The 16,571-nt window shown below is 44.8% G+C and overlaps 3 protein-coding genes and 1 pseudogene across 3 annotated transcripts; 2 read left to right on the top strand and 2 right to left on the bottom strand.

Annotated features, from left to right (window-relative positions):
• Positions 1-1,059: 1,059 nt before the first annotated feature.
• DCS_06489 lies at positions 1,060-1,416 on the top strand (annotated as a pseudogene).
• A 72-nt stretch (positions 1,417-1,488) lies between these two features.
• Positions 1,489-2,715, top strand: DCS_06490 (ribose-phosphate pyrophosphokinase; the record flags this gene model as incomplete). The annotated part of the gene is made up of 1 exon (XM_040803778.1): positions 1,489-2,715. One exon carries the CDS (start codon positions 1,489-1,491, stop codon positions 2,713-2,715), a length of 1,227 nt encoding a protein of 408 aa, XP_040653882.1.
• Positions 2,716-4,402: 1,687 nt separating this feature from the next.
• On the bottom strand, positions 4,403-5,290 carry DCS_06491 (short chain dehydrogenase; the record flags this gene model as incomplete). Its single annotated transcript, XM_040803779.1, has 4 exons — positions 4,403-4,462; positions 4,532-4,668; positions 4,731-4,903; positions 4,983-5,290. 4 exons carry the CDS (start codon positions 5,288-5,290, stop codon positions 4,403-4,405), a joined length of 678 nt encoding a protein of 225 aa, XP_040653883.1.
• A 3,105-nt stretch (positions 5,291-8,395) lies between these two features.
• Positions 8,396-10,041, bottom strand: DCS_06492 (major facilitator superfamily transporter; the record flags this gene model as incomplete). The annotated part of the gene is made up of 4 exons (XM_040803780.1): positions 8,396-9,149; positions 9,206-9,410; positions 9,530-9,825; positions 9,914-10,041. The coding sequence occupies 4 exons, from the start codon at positions 10,039-10,041 to the stop codon at positions 8,396-8,398; spliced, it is 1,383 nt and encodes a 460-aa protein (XP_040653884.1).
• Positions 10,042-16,571: the final 6,530 nt, after the last annotated feature.

A 16,571-nucleotide genomic window follows, 5' to 3' on the forward strand; every position in this document is an offset into this window, starting at 1 on the left:
AGGCTATATATAGACTACTAGGCCTTAAATAAAATTATATAATAAAATTACTACCTATTCCTACTAGTTAAAGAAATACTCTACTTACTCTTAGAAGTATATTAATTTACTAAACTAAATATATAAGCAGTATTCTATAAGTTATATATAGTACTAAGAGACAACCTGCTTATAGTATTCCGTATATAATTTAGCCTATTTAAATAGTAACTCTATTAGGTAAAGCCTAATATCCTAATATAGGGTAAATAAGTAATTACCTAGTAAGGTAGCTTAAATATATTACGGACTAACCCTAGTAGGGTATAAGCAGTAGCTATACTACTAGCCCTTGCGCTATACGGCGCCCCCTTATTGTATTTAGCAAAAGAGTACGAATTAATAAAGCTAATACAACTAGCTATACTTACAAGAGCTATTACTACTCTTCTTAACTACTATACTTAGGCAAAGCCTAAGTATATAACTATTAGTAAGCTAGTTATTAAATAAATAGCTACTAATTTAGCTTTATTTACTAATTCTTTAATAAGTATAAGAAAGAAAAAAAGAAGTAAAAAGTAAAAAGTTATAAAAAAAAGAATATATTTTAAAAAATTTATACTAATTTTTATTATACTAATAAGTACTACTCTTTTATATTTAGTATATAGGAATGCATTACTAAGAGATATTTCATTAATTAACTATACTTATAATAGCCTATTATATTTAAGTCCTTAATATTTTAGGTTTGTTTAATTTATTTTACTTTTAGTATTATAAACTATTATAGTAAATACTTATTGTTACTAACGTAGACCTTTAGATATTTAAGACCTTTACTTTAGTTAGTAGCTTGAATAGTTTAATGGAATTTTTTAGTTCATGCTATTTGTTCTGCTAAGGAAGTAGTAAGAAATCGTATGGGCAGGAGAAACCACACGTGGTAGTTGACAGCGTAGGCTTTATCACCCAAAACGGAAAGGTGCGGAAAATCTCGCTACTCCTTATAATCAACACCAATCTTTTCTCGTTTCCTCTTCAACCTTCCGCACACTTGTGCCTTGTTTGTACATCATGCGCAACACACTCATATTCGCGGGCAACTCATGCCCAGCTCTCACGAGCCAAATATGTGAGAACTTGGGCATGTCACCTGCCGACGCAGAGCTAACACAGTTTTCCAATGTAAGCTTCCCGTTACTCTCCAAAGCTTGGTTTCTCACCAAGCTCACCAAGCTCACGATCTCGTTCGGCTCAGGACTAACAATTTGACAACGCAAAAGGGCGAGACAAGTGTCAGAATCTTGACTAGTGTCCGAGAAAAGGACGTTTTCGTTGTTCAGTCAGGCAGCCCAAGAATAAATGACTCCATCATGGAGCTGCTGATAATGATTTCTGCTTGCAAAGGCGGTTCGGCCAACAAAGTTACAGGTCAGTCAGCACCTGGGCTCCAGGCTGCAATGTAGTTTTGCAGCGTGCATTTTTCTGCCACCAAGCTCACTTATGCCAGCTGTTCTACCATACTTCCCGTACAGCCGCCAGTCCAAAAAAAAGTCGCACAGGGGTGCAATCACCGCGCGAATGCTTGCAAATTTGCTTGGGGTTGCCGGTGTAAAACACGTCATCACTGTGGACCTTCATGCCTCACAAATGCAAGGCTTCTTCAAGTGCCCTGTGGACAATCTTCACGCCGAACCCATCATCGCTAAATGGATCCGTCGAAATGTCCCTAACTGGCGCGAAGCTGTTGTGGTATCGAAAAATGCTGGGGGTACTAAAAGAGTCACATCACTCGCCGACGCTCTGAAGCTTAACTTTGGCCTGGTCACCACAGATAGGAAACGCGGGACAAACATGGCTGGCAGTATGACAATCAATCATCTCGACGCAGACGAGCTCCAAGATGCTCGCGGAAGTTCTCCCAACAATATTCCAGATATTGTACCTCCTGGGAATATCGAGCGGATTTCAGCCAGAAATCCTAGGGTTGTCGCAGACTCTCGAGGTTCACCAGTTCGATGTGCTCAAGGTGTGTCGAAGCCCCTAGGCACCCTCGCATCGTTTGCCACCGATGTAAATATCACGACGACGCGAAGTCCAGAGCAACCAGCGATCTGTGACCAAGACTACGACGATCGACGTGCACAGGAGGTGATCCACGGCCGCTTGGTCCAGGGTCACATAGTGGAGGATGACTTCCCGTCTCCGCCAAGGTCCTTGACTGAAACCAGTGTGCAGGAAGAGGACCCAATGACAGTATCTCACGCCTCATCTTTCTTCGTTCCGGAAGGGCAGGTTCTTGGTGGTGGTGGTGATCAAGCAGCCAGTTCGGACGAGGAAGACAACGTATTTCAGAATCCAAAAGCCGAACATATGATCACCCTCGTTGGGAACGTGAGGAACCGGACCGTCTTCATTGTTGATGACATGATTGACAAACCAGGATCTTGGATCGCCGCTGCCGAGACAGTGGTGAAGAAGGGATTGGCCAAGAAAGTTTACTGCATTGCAACGCATGGCGTTTTTGGTGGAGACTGCCTGGAGCAGCTGCAGGCATGTGAGTGTATTGATATCATCGTTGTCACAAACAGCTTCCCCATCAACCAGGACCGGGCCAAGATGACCAGCAAGCTGGTCATTCTGGATCTGTCTTTTCTCCTGGCTGAAGCCATTCGCCGCAATCACTACGGCGAGTCAATATCCCCACTGTTTCAGCATACCGGCGACTAAGATGCAACTAATCTGCTCTTGTTCTGATGAGACTACGTCTGGACCAGTGCAACTGTACACACTATTCCGTGGAGCGGCCAGTTTTTCCCGTGCTGAACTTGTTTTCTTGCAAGCGTGGCGTCATTGGAAGACAAGTGGAAGACCGTCTTTGGTATCCAAGAACTGGCATGCATTGACAGAAAGCGCTGCTGCAGCGTTTCAGCATCCTACATGGAAAGGCGGTTTGCCTCGCCATCCCAGTATTGGATCCACCATCGGTCTTGGTGCATCGGTGTTTATTGTAAGAGCCGCAACGCAACTAAGCCCGTGTTTTGTTTCGACCCCAAACTTCAATTCTCGTGTTGCCTGTTCGCCATGTCTTCGTTTGTGCCCCGGCGGTGCCATCGCTATTCGATGGCAAGGGTCCAATTCAACCTAGAATGGATCCTTAACGGAACGCCGGTAGATTGAAGTGTCATCGACCTTAGAAGGCGCCTAACCTGGATATCTCGATATCGAAGCCTTCTGGCTTGTGGGTTAGGGGCAAGAGAAATTCTCGAACATATTTGAAGTCCAGGCCCAATAGTTGCGATCTGTTGGGTGCGGTTTACTAAGTACTAAGGTACTCTCTCGACTAGAACGGTACCGCACCAACTTCGTCAGCTTCATCGACTTTGTCCGAGCTTGGGCGGGTGACACGAACCCGCCAGGTTGTGCATATATGCTGGGTTACAGCGAATGTAAATGCAGCTTTCCATAATGCACCCCACGGTATATTGAACTTAGGGATAAGGACTGGTTTCGACCTTGTTTGCAGCATGCACCCAAATCCCAAAAAGCTTCCATATGTTTGCGCCAAATTGTATAGTTGGCCCATCCTCTTTGGAGGGTGAACATTTTGGGTTGTACCACGTACAGTAAGGGTCTTACAAATCTGGCATTGTTTACTTTGGTGTTATGTTCTATAAAACATATAGATCTTGTAGCCTTGTGGTAATGCTCCGAAACCTGCGAGAATCGTCGCTTGCTCGACGTACAAGTTGTCTAGCAGTACGGTCCATCCCGTAATGCCAGTAATGCCGGCAGAGGTTGTAGGGGAACTGCTTCGGCAATCTATCTTTGTTTCACACTACACGAGTAATATCGAAGTCAATACAGCTGAGACTTCGTCTATTTACGGACGCAGCTTGGTATAGTAAGTTTCTCGCAAATTCCTGGGCTATGTTCATGAAACCGGTTGGTCAAGATGGGGGAGCTGGTAGCAAGCACTGCACAAGGCACTGCGGAAGTTAGTCTCATACTACACGGTGCAGGGAAAAACTGGTGCCGAACACACAAGTACCGATACAATCGAGGGGCACCGAGAAACCAAGCATGAGCAGGAGTCGTGAGATGGCCATGTAGCGTCAGACCGTCTCAGTCGCTTTTACGGTGTATGAGGAGAGCAGATCCCTACAGAGAGGGGTATCCTGTCAGCCAGCTCTTTCTTGGCCAACGGCTCACAATCGGTCCTCCTATCTTACCTGGTGATTGGGATAGAGGAGAGTGTCGGCGACGACAACATTTTCCCGCCGAGTTGCCGCGAATACAATAACTTCGGCAACGTCGTCCGGCGTTAAGGGGTCACACCCGCTGGAGGGAAGGGACAGATCGTAAGTCGCATTGACCGCGAAGTTTGTGCGGGGAATGCTTGGCGCGGTGGGAAAACCTACGCGTAAACGGCTTGTGCCTTGGACTTGTCACCGTAGAATCTGACGAGGGAAAAGTCCTAAGCAGAGAGAGTGAGACGTGAACAGGCTGAAGATACAGGCAAGGAGGGGACTCGATATCGACCTACCGTCTCGACTTGACCAGGGTCAATCTCGATGACCCTTATCCGGGTAGCTATGAGTTCCTTTCTCAAACTGTCGGTGAAGCTACGGACGGCAGCCTTGCTCGCGCAATAAATGGAGCCGCCCGGGTATGGCTCTCGACCTGCAGGACGCTGAGTGATCGCCGCAGCAACAGGGTAGGGGGAGCAAATGGGGGGAACGAACCAGCAATGGAGCCAATATTGATTATGTCGCCTTTGCCGCCGTCTGGCCGCTTTTGGAAGATGGGAAGGACCGCTTGGGTAACGTTGATGAGGCCGGTAACGTTTGTAGAGAAGACAACGTTCATGTCACCTTCATCAATCTCGGGGGCCCGCGCCACACCCTTGACCAGGCCACTTTCAAGTCACAGATTAGAGTCAACAACTTTCGCAGGCATGGCACGCAATTCAAGGGTTGGTTGCACAAAATACACACGCATTATTAACAAGAATATCGATGTCTCTCCATTCTGTGGGTAGGTTGCCGACAAAGGCACGGACTTCGTCTGACTTGCTGACGTCGAGTTTGACGGGAAGAAGCTTGACCCCAATGCCGACCTCGTTCGCGATCTCGGTGGCGAGCTCCCGGAGAACGTCGATACGGCGGGCGGCGAGGATGAGACGCAGGTCATTTGGACAGGTACGGGCGAATCCGAGAGCGGTCGAGCGCCCGATTCCAGAGGAGGCGCCAGTGATGAGGATGGTCTTGCCCATGAGGCGTTTGGCAGCAGCCAGAGAAGCCATGGGCTTGGTAATAACAAGGAAGCAGAAGGTAGGTATAAATAAAAGGAGAGAGAACTTGAATGAATCAAAGATTTTACCCTTTCACTGCCAACATAGCCTGAATGCCTAGGGTGTCAGTCGAGGATGAGAGTCAGGAAGAATGAAGTCGGGAGGGGGGTGGGATGGGGATTACCTCAGCAGAGTGTCTGTACTTATTGCCCAGTGTACAGTATAATTACTTATGCAAAAGCGCGCAAGTAATACGGAATTACGCAACATCCTCGGCCATCCTTACATAATAGCGACAGCCTAGCCACTCCTAAGTGAAGAAAGGCATCTGGGTAATAATACCCAATTACTCAGCTAGGTAGTTTTGGGTACAAGTCCTCTGTATAGAAGCACTCTATACGGAGTACTGTATGTACTGTACAGTAATAATTAATTGCCCCGTACTCCGTACATGTGCAGAAGGTATTATACAAGTACTCCGTACTAAGTACAGTATTTACATGTAAGTACGTAGATATGCTGGTACAAGTAATAATAGTTGTTCAGTACCGTACTCTACCATCCTCGCTACATAAGTATAGATATAAGTACAGTAAGTACAAGTAGGGAGAAATAATGGAGTAAATATACTGAGAAGTACTAACAGTTATACTACACCCAAGTACGGGAAGTACAAGGAGTACTCCGTACTTATACTTCTGTACTGTAAGTGATACTCCGTAACGTACGTAAGTACAGGAATTAAGAGGTTGTAGTTGTACGTTGCATTTGTACTTAAGTACTTAAGTACTGCAAGTAGGTTTACTCCATACGGAGCACTGTAAACACAATATCTCCACACTCACCCCACCTCTGGAGTTCCTAGTAATAGCGCAGAGTAATAATACTGGTACTTACTTACATTCAAACAGGACGTAAATCTATTCAAGTACTTACTCGTACAACTACTACAGTAACTACAGTACATTTGCCACATTTAGTAGCAACTGATTAATACTCCATACAGTGTTGGTGAAAATATCTCGGGCACTTCCGGCCCGGCCCGGTAACGCTACAGCCACACCTCCGTTGCACACCTCTGTTGCGCTTGGTCCATCTGAACGGACGCTCGTTATTCTCAACAACGTTGCATACATGTCCAGCGTCAGCCAGCAATCTATGTTTGTACGACTGTTTCGTCTCATTTCTAGGGTTAGTTCGCTATTGCAAGGCTCGCTGCGCAGTGGCGACGAATATGGCTCTTTGGTTTGCTATTCTCGCCCAGCCGGAGGGAAAAGGTTTATCAAGGCTTGAGACGCCCGAAATCACCGCCACCGACGCTCTATTCAGATTCTATGGACTTTCTTTGGAGCTATCTAGCCCAGTGCACGTTCGCATTGTAGATGGTAACTAGGTCCTCTTTGCTCGGGATTGAACGTGGGAACGGAAAGCGGATTTTGGATCGTTCCGTACCCCAGACAGGGCTCAACTCGGCACCTGGGCAGTCGATTATGTATAAGGTGCGATGATAGCGGATAGATGCCTTTTGACCTGCTTGTACAATAACCCGGACGAAATCTTGCAGTTGGCCGAACACGCGCGGGTACATAACCACTTCGGCGTCCCCCCAGCCCTGTTTGCCCAACCCTCCTTGCCTTCGCGGATCAGTGTACCTGAAATGCCAGCCATGTACTGGGATACTCTTCTGGATCTCATACCAGAGGTTTCTACCGTTGGGCCCGAACCAAAGACCCCCCATGTCGAAGATAGAGGTTTTCTCGCATCTGCACCGTATCCACATGAAGTTGCGACTGTTGTATTCTTCCTTTGTCAGCCTGCGAGTAAACAGTTGTGCCGCCTTCTTATAAGCCAACTCCCGGTTCTGACAGTCGTTGTTGGAGTCGTTGAAGAAGCTGTGCTCCGGCTGGCCTTGCCCACCCCATGTCGACGATGATGCGCTGGCTCCTTGCAGCCAACATGAAACGACAGCAGCCGCCGCCACCGCCGCCTTGGCCCAGCAAACCATCTTGTTGTCTGGGTTTCCGACTGTGTCTTGTCCGTTTTATATCGTCCTCGTTCTTCGTCTTCGTCTCGCCGTGTCACTCGTTCTCGTATCGCTCCGTCTTGATTCGGCCGTTGGTGGCCGTGCCGTTGCTACTCCGTCAAAGTGCGGTGGTGGAGAGGCAAGGGAAATACAATGCCGCAACACTAGGATGAAATTACCTTGGCACGTGTAAGTAAGCATCCTCTGGGAAAATATTGCCGTCAGAGACGACTCGCATCATCCTTCAGCGTGTAGCCACTTGCTGCCACCAAGCTGTCGCTAACCTTGTCGCGTTCATGCGACAAACAACGCAAACAAATCACACGCATACACGTCCCATAGTTTCTGCACATTGTAATTATATTTTTGGGTGAGGACTTCAAACCTGGCCACTGCGTATCCACCCCCTTATTCTCTCCAACACGTTGAAGCTCATCCTACAGACGCTAGTCGTCTACGTCATGTCGTGCGCATGGGTGCAACTGTAAGGGTTTACACAGTGAATGAAACCATAGATCCCTTTCATCCTGTTCTTATGCGGCCTTGCTGGACTTGCTATCAACTCTTAGGAAAAACAATCTAGCGTGGCACAAGAATTTCGGACCCCGATGGAGCGCGCTGCCTTGTCGTCGTGAGATCCATCCAACCCTTGCCACGGTATCCTCGTGGATTGTCCACTCAAACTTGTTGTTCCCGTTCAGCATTATTGCGCTCTGACACGCTGTACTCAGGAGTGCCATGATGAGGCATGCAGCGCTCTTCCTCTAACACCAACCCTCGTCGTTGTTCCTCGATCTTTCCCCCCACGCCGTGATAGCCTCCCAGCGCCAAGAAGATAGCAACGCAGGAGACGGTGGCGGCAGCAACCATACCCCGTTGGAAAGCTTGCGAATAAGTGACACGAACTGTATGCCGATGGTCTTGGGGAAAGCTCAGCTCTCCCCTTCTAAGCGTGAACCTCTCCTCTGGGGTGAGAGGATCGGTCACAGAATGGGTCAGAATTGTTGACGTGGATATGCCCAAGCTTCCTCCGAGTACTCTGAGCTGGGCCAGGATCCCCTGTGCCGGCGCTGCGTAATGCCATCGTTTTTGCGTCAGCGGCGAAGCATTGCGGAACACGACGCCATCTTTGAGGCCTTACCATGGTCGTGAGCCGGAGCTTCCACGTTTACAAGCATCGTCGCCGCCGCCGTGGATAGACCGAATCCTAGGCCTGCGAAAGTAAGGAAGCCTAGTGCCTTGGTATCATCCCTAACTGTGGAAACGGAAGTCAGGAGCCCGCAGCCTAGCGTCATGAGACATGCCCCAACGAAGATTGTCTCGCAAAGAAAATTCTTCTTCGAGTTGATTTTGCCGCTGACTGCGCTACCCACGGCCGACGTGCCGAGCATCGGCAGCAGCATGACGCCGGCGCCGAGCGGGCTCTTTCCGCAGACCACCTGTGCTCTCAGGGGAAACGAGTAGATGAGGAGCAGGTAGGGGTAGCCGAGGAAGAGAGTCGACGCAGCGGCTGCCATGTAAGCCCTGTTTTTAAAGAGACTGACAGGGAAGGCGGGCGAAAAGCGGCCGCGGAACCTTGTTTCTGCCGCGTATTCCCATCCGAGCAATGCCACCCACCCAAACACGCCGGCGCCGAGCGGTGCTATAAACACCGCATCGCCCCAAACCGGCTGTAAGGATTCGCCCGCATTCTGAAATGCGAAAACAACCAGCACCGAGGCAGCGATGACCAGAAACGAACCGGGATAGTCGAACTTCCTCCAGGTGCCCCGTTGGTTGGTCGGAACCCGGCCGGGTTTAGGCCAAGTGAGGAGGAAGATGGATATCGACACAATCCCGATGGGTCCGCTAGTAGAAGCAGCAAAAAGTCAGTGGCAGGCCAGTCTCCGAAAGGAAAGCCGTACAGGGCAATGCTAAGGTTTAATCTGTGTGGCGCGTACTTTATCCAAAAAACCCATCGCCAGCTGGCATAGTGGGTTAATATACCGCCTAGCACAGGGCCCAAGAGCCCGGACGCGGCAATGACAAGGCCGATGATGCTTCCGATGTACTGACGCAGATGCATGGGGCACATCTCAGGGAGTATGGTCATGGAGAGGGAGTATAAACCTGTACTCGAACGAGTCAGCGCCGTGGTCCTACCCACCATCAAGGCTCAGCGTAGCAGTATTTATCTGATCTTGCTGAGTCTGTCGAACAAAAGGCCAAAGAGCAACGGCCGTACTTACCGGACCCTCCAATCCCTTGAATGGAGCGGAAAATGATCAGCTGAGGCATATTCTGGGAGAAGCCACATGCGAGAGAAAAGGCAAAGAAGATGGCGTAGGCGATGGTGAAAGAGTTGCGCCTCCCCATGACATCCGAGAATCGAGCAAAAGTAACAGCGCAGCCAAGATATGCCAGTGTGTATGCGAGGGCAACCCAGTTGACAGAGTCGAGGCTTTGGTACTCGGTTCCAATCGTGTAGAGACTGGTTGCAACGACGGACGAGTCCATCATGGACAAAAAGAGGCCTAAACCTACGCTGTCGAGAGGGTAAACCAATCAGTATCAGTCAGTCAGGACCACCTTGGATTGTCTTGTCACCATCGCGGCTTCGACAGTCAACATACCCAACACTAAGAAGCCAGAAACGCCAAGTCGAGACCACGGCGTTCTTGAAAGGTGGTGCTGGATGGCTCCCTAGCTCCATGGCTGCGTCACCTTCTGCCCAGGCGGTCGATTCATCAGAATTTCCCATCCTTATGATACGCTTCCCGAGGGGGAATGACTGTGGTCGTCACTCGGCTGTCGAATGGAGAGTCCTTTCCCTGATATGGTTTTTTTGACAGACTTGGTTGGATCGTTCTTCTGTCTCCTGCTTTCCACCGTTAGCTCCCGATTAGAGGAAACAGTCGAACTTGCTCCGGGCCCGAGACGATGATTTAACAATCGTGTGTATCGGAGGTTGTTCACCAAATCAAGTAGCGGGTGATGGTGCAGGTAGAGGAAACTAATGTAATCCGAAAATACAGTTCCTAGACGGCGGCCACATACGACAGAATTGGAAGCGCAGACCAGATCACGGAGCGTAGTGGCAGGAAAACCTCAGGCAGGAACAGAAGAGGATGGGATAAGGAGGAGTATAGGGATGGTGTCGATTTCGTAGTTCGTTGTATTCTTGGTGCTGAATGCATGCAACTCGCGGGATCATTGAGCACGAGTGGATTCAAGGGAACCATGGAAGATGCCAGTACGCACAACCTCAGTGGCGTTTCCGAGAAGTTACCTCGAGCAAAAGGTTTGACATACTGGCCTCCCATCGGACGAATGTCCTCAGCTGGTCGACCTTTTTGATGTTGTACATCAACCCCCCAGCTGGCCAGGTCCCCACACTGGTCTCTAAACGTTCCGGAACAAGGGAAACTGCCCATGACCTCCAAGTATTGTCTGATTCAGGTGATTGTGAGAGTAAGTGCCACCTCGATCCTTGGACACGCAGTGCTGCTAAGCTATAACTACCTGTTTCTCACAGGTACGTACCTACGCATCTAAATCCAAGTCATAGCGAGAAAAAATCGTCGTGGATAGGGTCCTGCTGAAGCGACGTACTTTACTCTGCCCCAGCCTGGCATGGCATCCACAAACGCATTGTATTCGTTATCAAGAGGCTATACCGCACGCATACCATAGTTGAAAATTGCCCACCAATGCCAGCTCGGGCCAGGAATTACGACTCGTGAGCCAGCGGGTTCTCGCAGTTCTATAACTGGATATTTTGTTGTTATTAGGGCTTACTGGAATCGGTTTAGTCATGTAGTTTTCTCTCATAAATAATGCAGACACTAGTACTACAATAACTCATGTATTTAGATCTAGTGTTATGGTATTAGGCTTAGCCCAATATAGGAGAACGGAGGGAACCAAGGGACCTACTAGAAGGAACGCATATAACTAGAAGCCCTAGTTACTAAGTAGTTTTCCTATCCTTTAAGTCTTTTAATAAATATTATTAAAAGTCCTAGAGCAGTTGCCTAGCAACTCCGTAATATTTAAAAGACTTTACTTATACCGGTTAGGAGGAAGGAAAAGCCTAACTATCGTAAGTTAAAATAAATAAGGGGAAACCCAAAGAAATTAACCTCCAGTAAGTTATAGAAGACTTTATAGCAAAAGTCTATACAGAGTTTAGCCGAATATACGCCTAAATAGAAACGTACTCTATCTAAATCTTAGCTCTATAGAAGAATAGGCAGTAACAAGTATAGTAGGACCTAGGGTACTCGTCGGCCTAGCTAATAAATACCTTAACAATCGACCCCTAACAGAAACGGACTAAGAATAAGTCGGGTACACTACGGGCCTGTATTAAATGCAAACTAATTCCAGTCGGGGACCTATACAATAGTAATAAGGGTACCTTTATAGCCTAGAAGTTCTATATAGACCGCAAGCTCTAGGTAAATAGGGACTTTATTAAGTCCGCCTAGGACTAATAAATCTTCGTTTAGCAAAACCTCTCGGCTAAAGTCCAGCAATAAGTTGCAATATACTTTAAGGAAGGATCCCGTATTAGTTATAACCCGTTCTAATTTCTAACGTACCTCGAATCGGCTTACAGTAACCCCTACCGCTAGCAACTAGTAGTTATTAAACTAAAGGACATTAGGTAAGGGACGTTAAAGTCGTTCCTAATATTCCTTATACGCTTTAAAGAAAAGCTTATACTAATAGGAGGGATATATTAACCTAGTAAGGTAAAGCTTATAAAGCTCCGTATTAGGCTAACTAAGAGAATAAGGGACTATATTCTTGAGCAGGGGACTATAATAAATAACTACAATAAGGCGGTTGACGTATATAAACAAATTATATCCAAAATAAAATCGTAATATATAGAGGATAAAATTAAGGACTAAAGCGGGCCCGGCCAGGGGACAGCTAAAGCAACCCCCCAACCCAACAAGAACAGCAATACCCTAATATTAGGGGTTAATACGGCGGGCTCTAGGGCTACGGCCAGGCCTAAAGCGGCTATAACTAAACTAACAATAAAAACAAACTAAGGCTAAGGCAGGCCCTAATAGTAAGCAAAATAGGTTATATAAAAAGAAAGAAATAAATATAGGGCGGCCAGTATATATATTTACTATAGGGAGGGAGGCTACTATATCTAATAATACCTATAATAAGCCGTAATCCTATATACCCTAGGGATAAGTATTTAGGCCACTTAAGGAGAAGAATATATTTACAAGGAATTAAAAACTAAGGAAAAGGAGGGAAATAAAGTACCTTTAAGCTAAGTCTTATACAAAGGCATAAAGGGTTTATAGGTAAGCAGACTATAAGGAACTAGGGGAATTAAGAGACTAAGTTTAAAAAGATTATACTAAGGATAGATAGACTACCCTTTCTTATTGCTATACTTATAAATTTTATAAGATTCCTTAATATTTAAATCGATAGTAGCTATAACTACTATAGGGCTATTAGTAAAAGGATAGCCTAACGCCTATAACTTAAGCTTATCCTTCTTCTAATAAAACGGCTACTCTAAACGGCTATTATAACTTCTCGGCGGAATATAAGTAATACCCTTACCTACCCTATAATAACTAATATAGTCCGTACAATAATTAATATAAATAGCTAGAAGAGCCTAGTACTCCTATACGTTATCCTAGGCCTAAGTCGAAACGCTATATTAGGTCTACTATAGATAGAATACTAACAGGTTACCCTAAATACAATAAATCGGACCCTTACAATTAGGGCAGTAGGTAACTAAATCGTATAAGCAAACAATATCCGCCCTCCTAATAGGTCCTAGGAGGTATACCTTACGCTAATATAAACCTTTTTACGGAAACAATAGGGAGTACTAATAGTAATAAGCTTGCAAGAAATAGTAATAAAACTATAAGAAATAGTACTATAAGCACCTAGAAGCATAAATACAATAGTAATAGCCCTACCTACTCTCTCGGTAGCCCTTTAGAATTATACTAATCTCTTCAATAAGGAATAGGCCTTAGGCCTACTACTATACTAGGGTTCCTAAAACTACTATATCTAACTATAACAAAACAATAAGGGAGAAATACTATAGCTACCCTAGGGCCTACTATATAATTTACTATAAGACTAACTACTTAAAGTCCGTAAATAGATTATAGACCTACTAAACAAGGGATAGATATAGGTAAGTTCGTTAGTAGTAGTAGTACTAATACTACTTATTAAGAAAGAAAACGAAGGATAAAGGCTATATATAGACTACTAGGCCCTAAATAAGATTATATAATAGGATTACTACCTACTCCCGCTAGTTAAAAAAATACTATACTTACTCTTAGGGGCATATTAGTTTACTAAACTAAACGTATAAGTAGTATTCTATAAGTTATATATAGCGCTAGGAGATAAACTACTTACAGTATTCCATATACAATTTAGTCTATTCGAATAGTTAGTCTACCCCTTTAGTCTAGCCGGAGCACTAGCTTTATTCCAAAGATATATTAACAGGGTATTATAGAATAAATTAAAAGAGTAAGTTATAGCCTATCTAAACAATATCCTAATCTATACCTCCAGATTAAAGGCTAACTACCTTACTAAGGTTAGGGAAATCCTTAAGCGGCTTTAGGTAGCCGGTCTATACCTAAATCTCAATAAGTACGTATTTATAATAATAGAAGTTAAATACCTTAGGTTTATTATCCAAGCAGGCATTAAGGTTAGGCCCAACCTAGCGAAAATTACTGCAATTTAAGAATAGTAACTACCTACTAAGGTAAGGGGGATTAGGAGCTTCCTAGGTTTTATAAACTTCTATTATAAATTTATTCCCAATTTTATAAGCCTTACGGAACTACTTATAGCCCTTATAGGGAGGGGTATACTATTTCGCTAGGGACCTAAAGAAAATACAGCCTTTTAATCCCTTAAGCGGGCCTTTTCGTTATACCCAATCCTAGTACAATAGGACCTAAACAGAAAGACTCTTATTAAGACTAATTACTTAGGTAAAGTACTAAGCGGATACCTCTTGCAAATCGATAGTAAGGGGGTCCTATAACTAATAGCCTACTACTTAGCCAAACTTACTCTAGCAGAAAGGAATTATACAATCTATAATAAGGAACTCCTAGTAGTTATTAACTACCTTAAGGTATAGTTAGTAAACCTATAAGGTATTGCGGAACTATTTACTATTCTAACGGACTATAAAAACCTTAAATACTTTATTAAACTGCAAGAAATATCGAAACAATAGGTATAGTAAGCGGAAGTCCTTACAAACTTTAATTACTTACTATAGTATATCTTGCAATTTGCGTGCGCAAGAGGAGGGGTAGTGGAAGTATATTGCACGGACTAGGGAATCAATCAAGCTGTTAGTAACAGCATAAGGGGTGCCAGTTAGTAACTAGGCAAGAGTGCATAATTAGTAGTACCGAATTATACAAACGAATGCGATTATATTTTAAAAAGGAGAAACTATTCTAAGGGAATAGCTACTGCCTTATATAGGTGTAGAAGTACAGTAAAGACTATTCCAGCTTGTTCCATAAGTAGGGTAAGTAACATTCCGGCTTATTCCAAGAAGTTCCAGCTTATTCCATAAGTAGGGTAAGTAACATTTCGGCTTATTCCAAGAGGTTCCAGTACATTCCATAAGTAGGGTATGGAATATTCTAGAATATTCTAGAATGTTCTAGAGCATTCTGTACTATACCTAATTAGGCAAGTATCTCTAACAAATAGTTTAGAGAAATAGTATATTGTATACTATTAGTTAGCTCTGTATACTTACTTATACTCTCAGTATAGTATAGTATATCTACTAGCAGTAGTACTTCTAGCAGTTACTACTGGTAGTAGCAATAATAGGATAGTATTCTATTTAGGTAGTCTTACTAGTATAAATCCTAGTATTTTAACACCCCCTCTATTTAGCTAGTATGACTACTGCTAAATAGGGATCCCTTGGAGACCTAGTAGGCCAAGGTAGCGTTGGAAGAGATTAGCGGTAAGGGCCTTAGTAAGACCATCGGCAGGCATAGACTTAGTGTTCAGGTAACTAATTTTAGCTAGTCCATTGGTTGCTTCTTGCCGAATATACCGGAACTTTAGCAGTGTATGCTTTGTTCGGTTATACTGATTGGGATTGTTGGCGTTAGAGATAGATCCGTTGTTATTGCATAAAAGTGGGATAGGTTTTTTAAGGCCTTTGTCGATTTCTGTAAATAGACCGTCTAGCCATTTAAGTTCCCGAATTGCTTTTAGTAGGGCATCCGATTCTGCCTCTATAGTAGAAAAAGCAATAGTACTAGCCCTTTTTGATTTCCAGCAGATTGGTCTACCGGCTAGAGTAAAGAGGTACCTATAGGTAGACTTAGAAGAATCCAAGTCACCTGCAAAGTCGCTGTCGGAATATCCTAATAGATTGGGTGTTGTTGACTTAGACCAATAGTATATAGCTAGGTCTGTAGTTCCTTTTAGATATCGAAGGAGGTTCTTGCCGGCTAATAGCTGCAGACTAGTAGCCTGATGCATATACCGGGATAGCCATTGGATTGCAAAGGCTATATCTGGTCGGGTCAGTAGCATAAGGTACATTAGAGTCCCTACTATCTATTGGTATACTAGTTGGTCGGTTGCGGACAAGGGAGTAAGAGGTGTTGTAGTAGCCTGCTTAAGTACTCCTGGCTGTAGCGGTATTGCTACTGCCTTGGACTCCTTTAACCCAAATCGGGATAGGGCTTCCTTAATATACCCTTTTTGGCTAAGGGTAATACCCTTAGTTGTTCGACTGATTTGTACGCCTAGGAAGAAGGCGGCCTGTCCGCGGTCTTCGATTGGGTAAACCTTATGTAGTTGTTGCTTTAACTTGTTAATATATGTAAGGTTTGGTCCAATAAGTAGGCAGTCGTCGATATAGCTAACTATGTAAGTACTAGTAGTACTGTTATAGTAGATAGCCGGATCAGATACAAGGGGGCTGTATCCGTATTGTTGTAGCAGTTTGGTAAGTGCCTCCTGCTATTCTCTAGGTCCTTGTTTTAAGCCGTAGAGTGCCTTTTTTAAAAGGATGCCTTGTTTGACTGCCGGATTGTAGCCTAGCTTAGCTAGTAGCTTAGCTAAATTATTAGTCTTATTAAGACTAATAAACGCTTCCAGTCCCTCAGGGATTTTAAGATAATTGACTTTAGGTAGCTTACTGTTTAGGAAAGCACCAATAAAGTCAATCTGTTCGACGTACTAGTTGTTCTGGGCAGCTAG

The sequence above is a fragment of the Drechmeria coniospora genome, chromosome 03 (assembly GCF_001625195.1).
Source record: "Drechmeria coniospora strain ARSEF 6962 chromosome 03, whole genome shotgun sequence".
Classification (NCBI taxonomy): domain Eukaryota; kingdom Fungi; phylum Ascomycota; class Sordariomycetes; order Hypocreales; family Ophiocordycipitaceae; genus Drechmeria; species Drechmeria coniospora.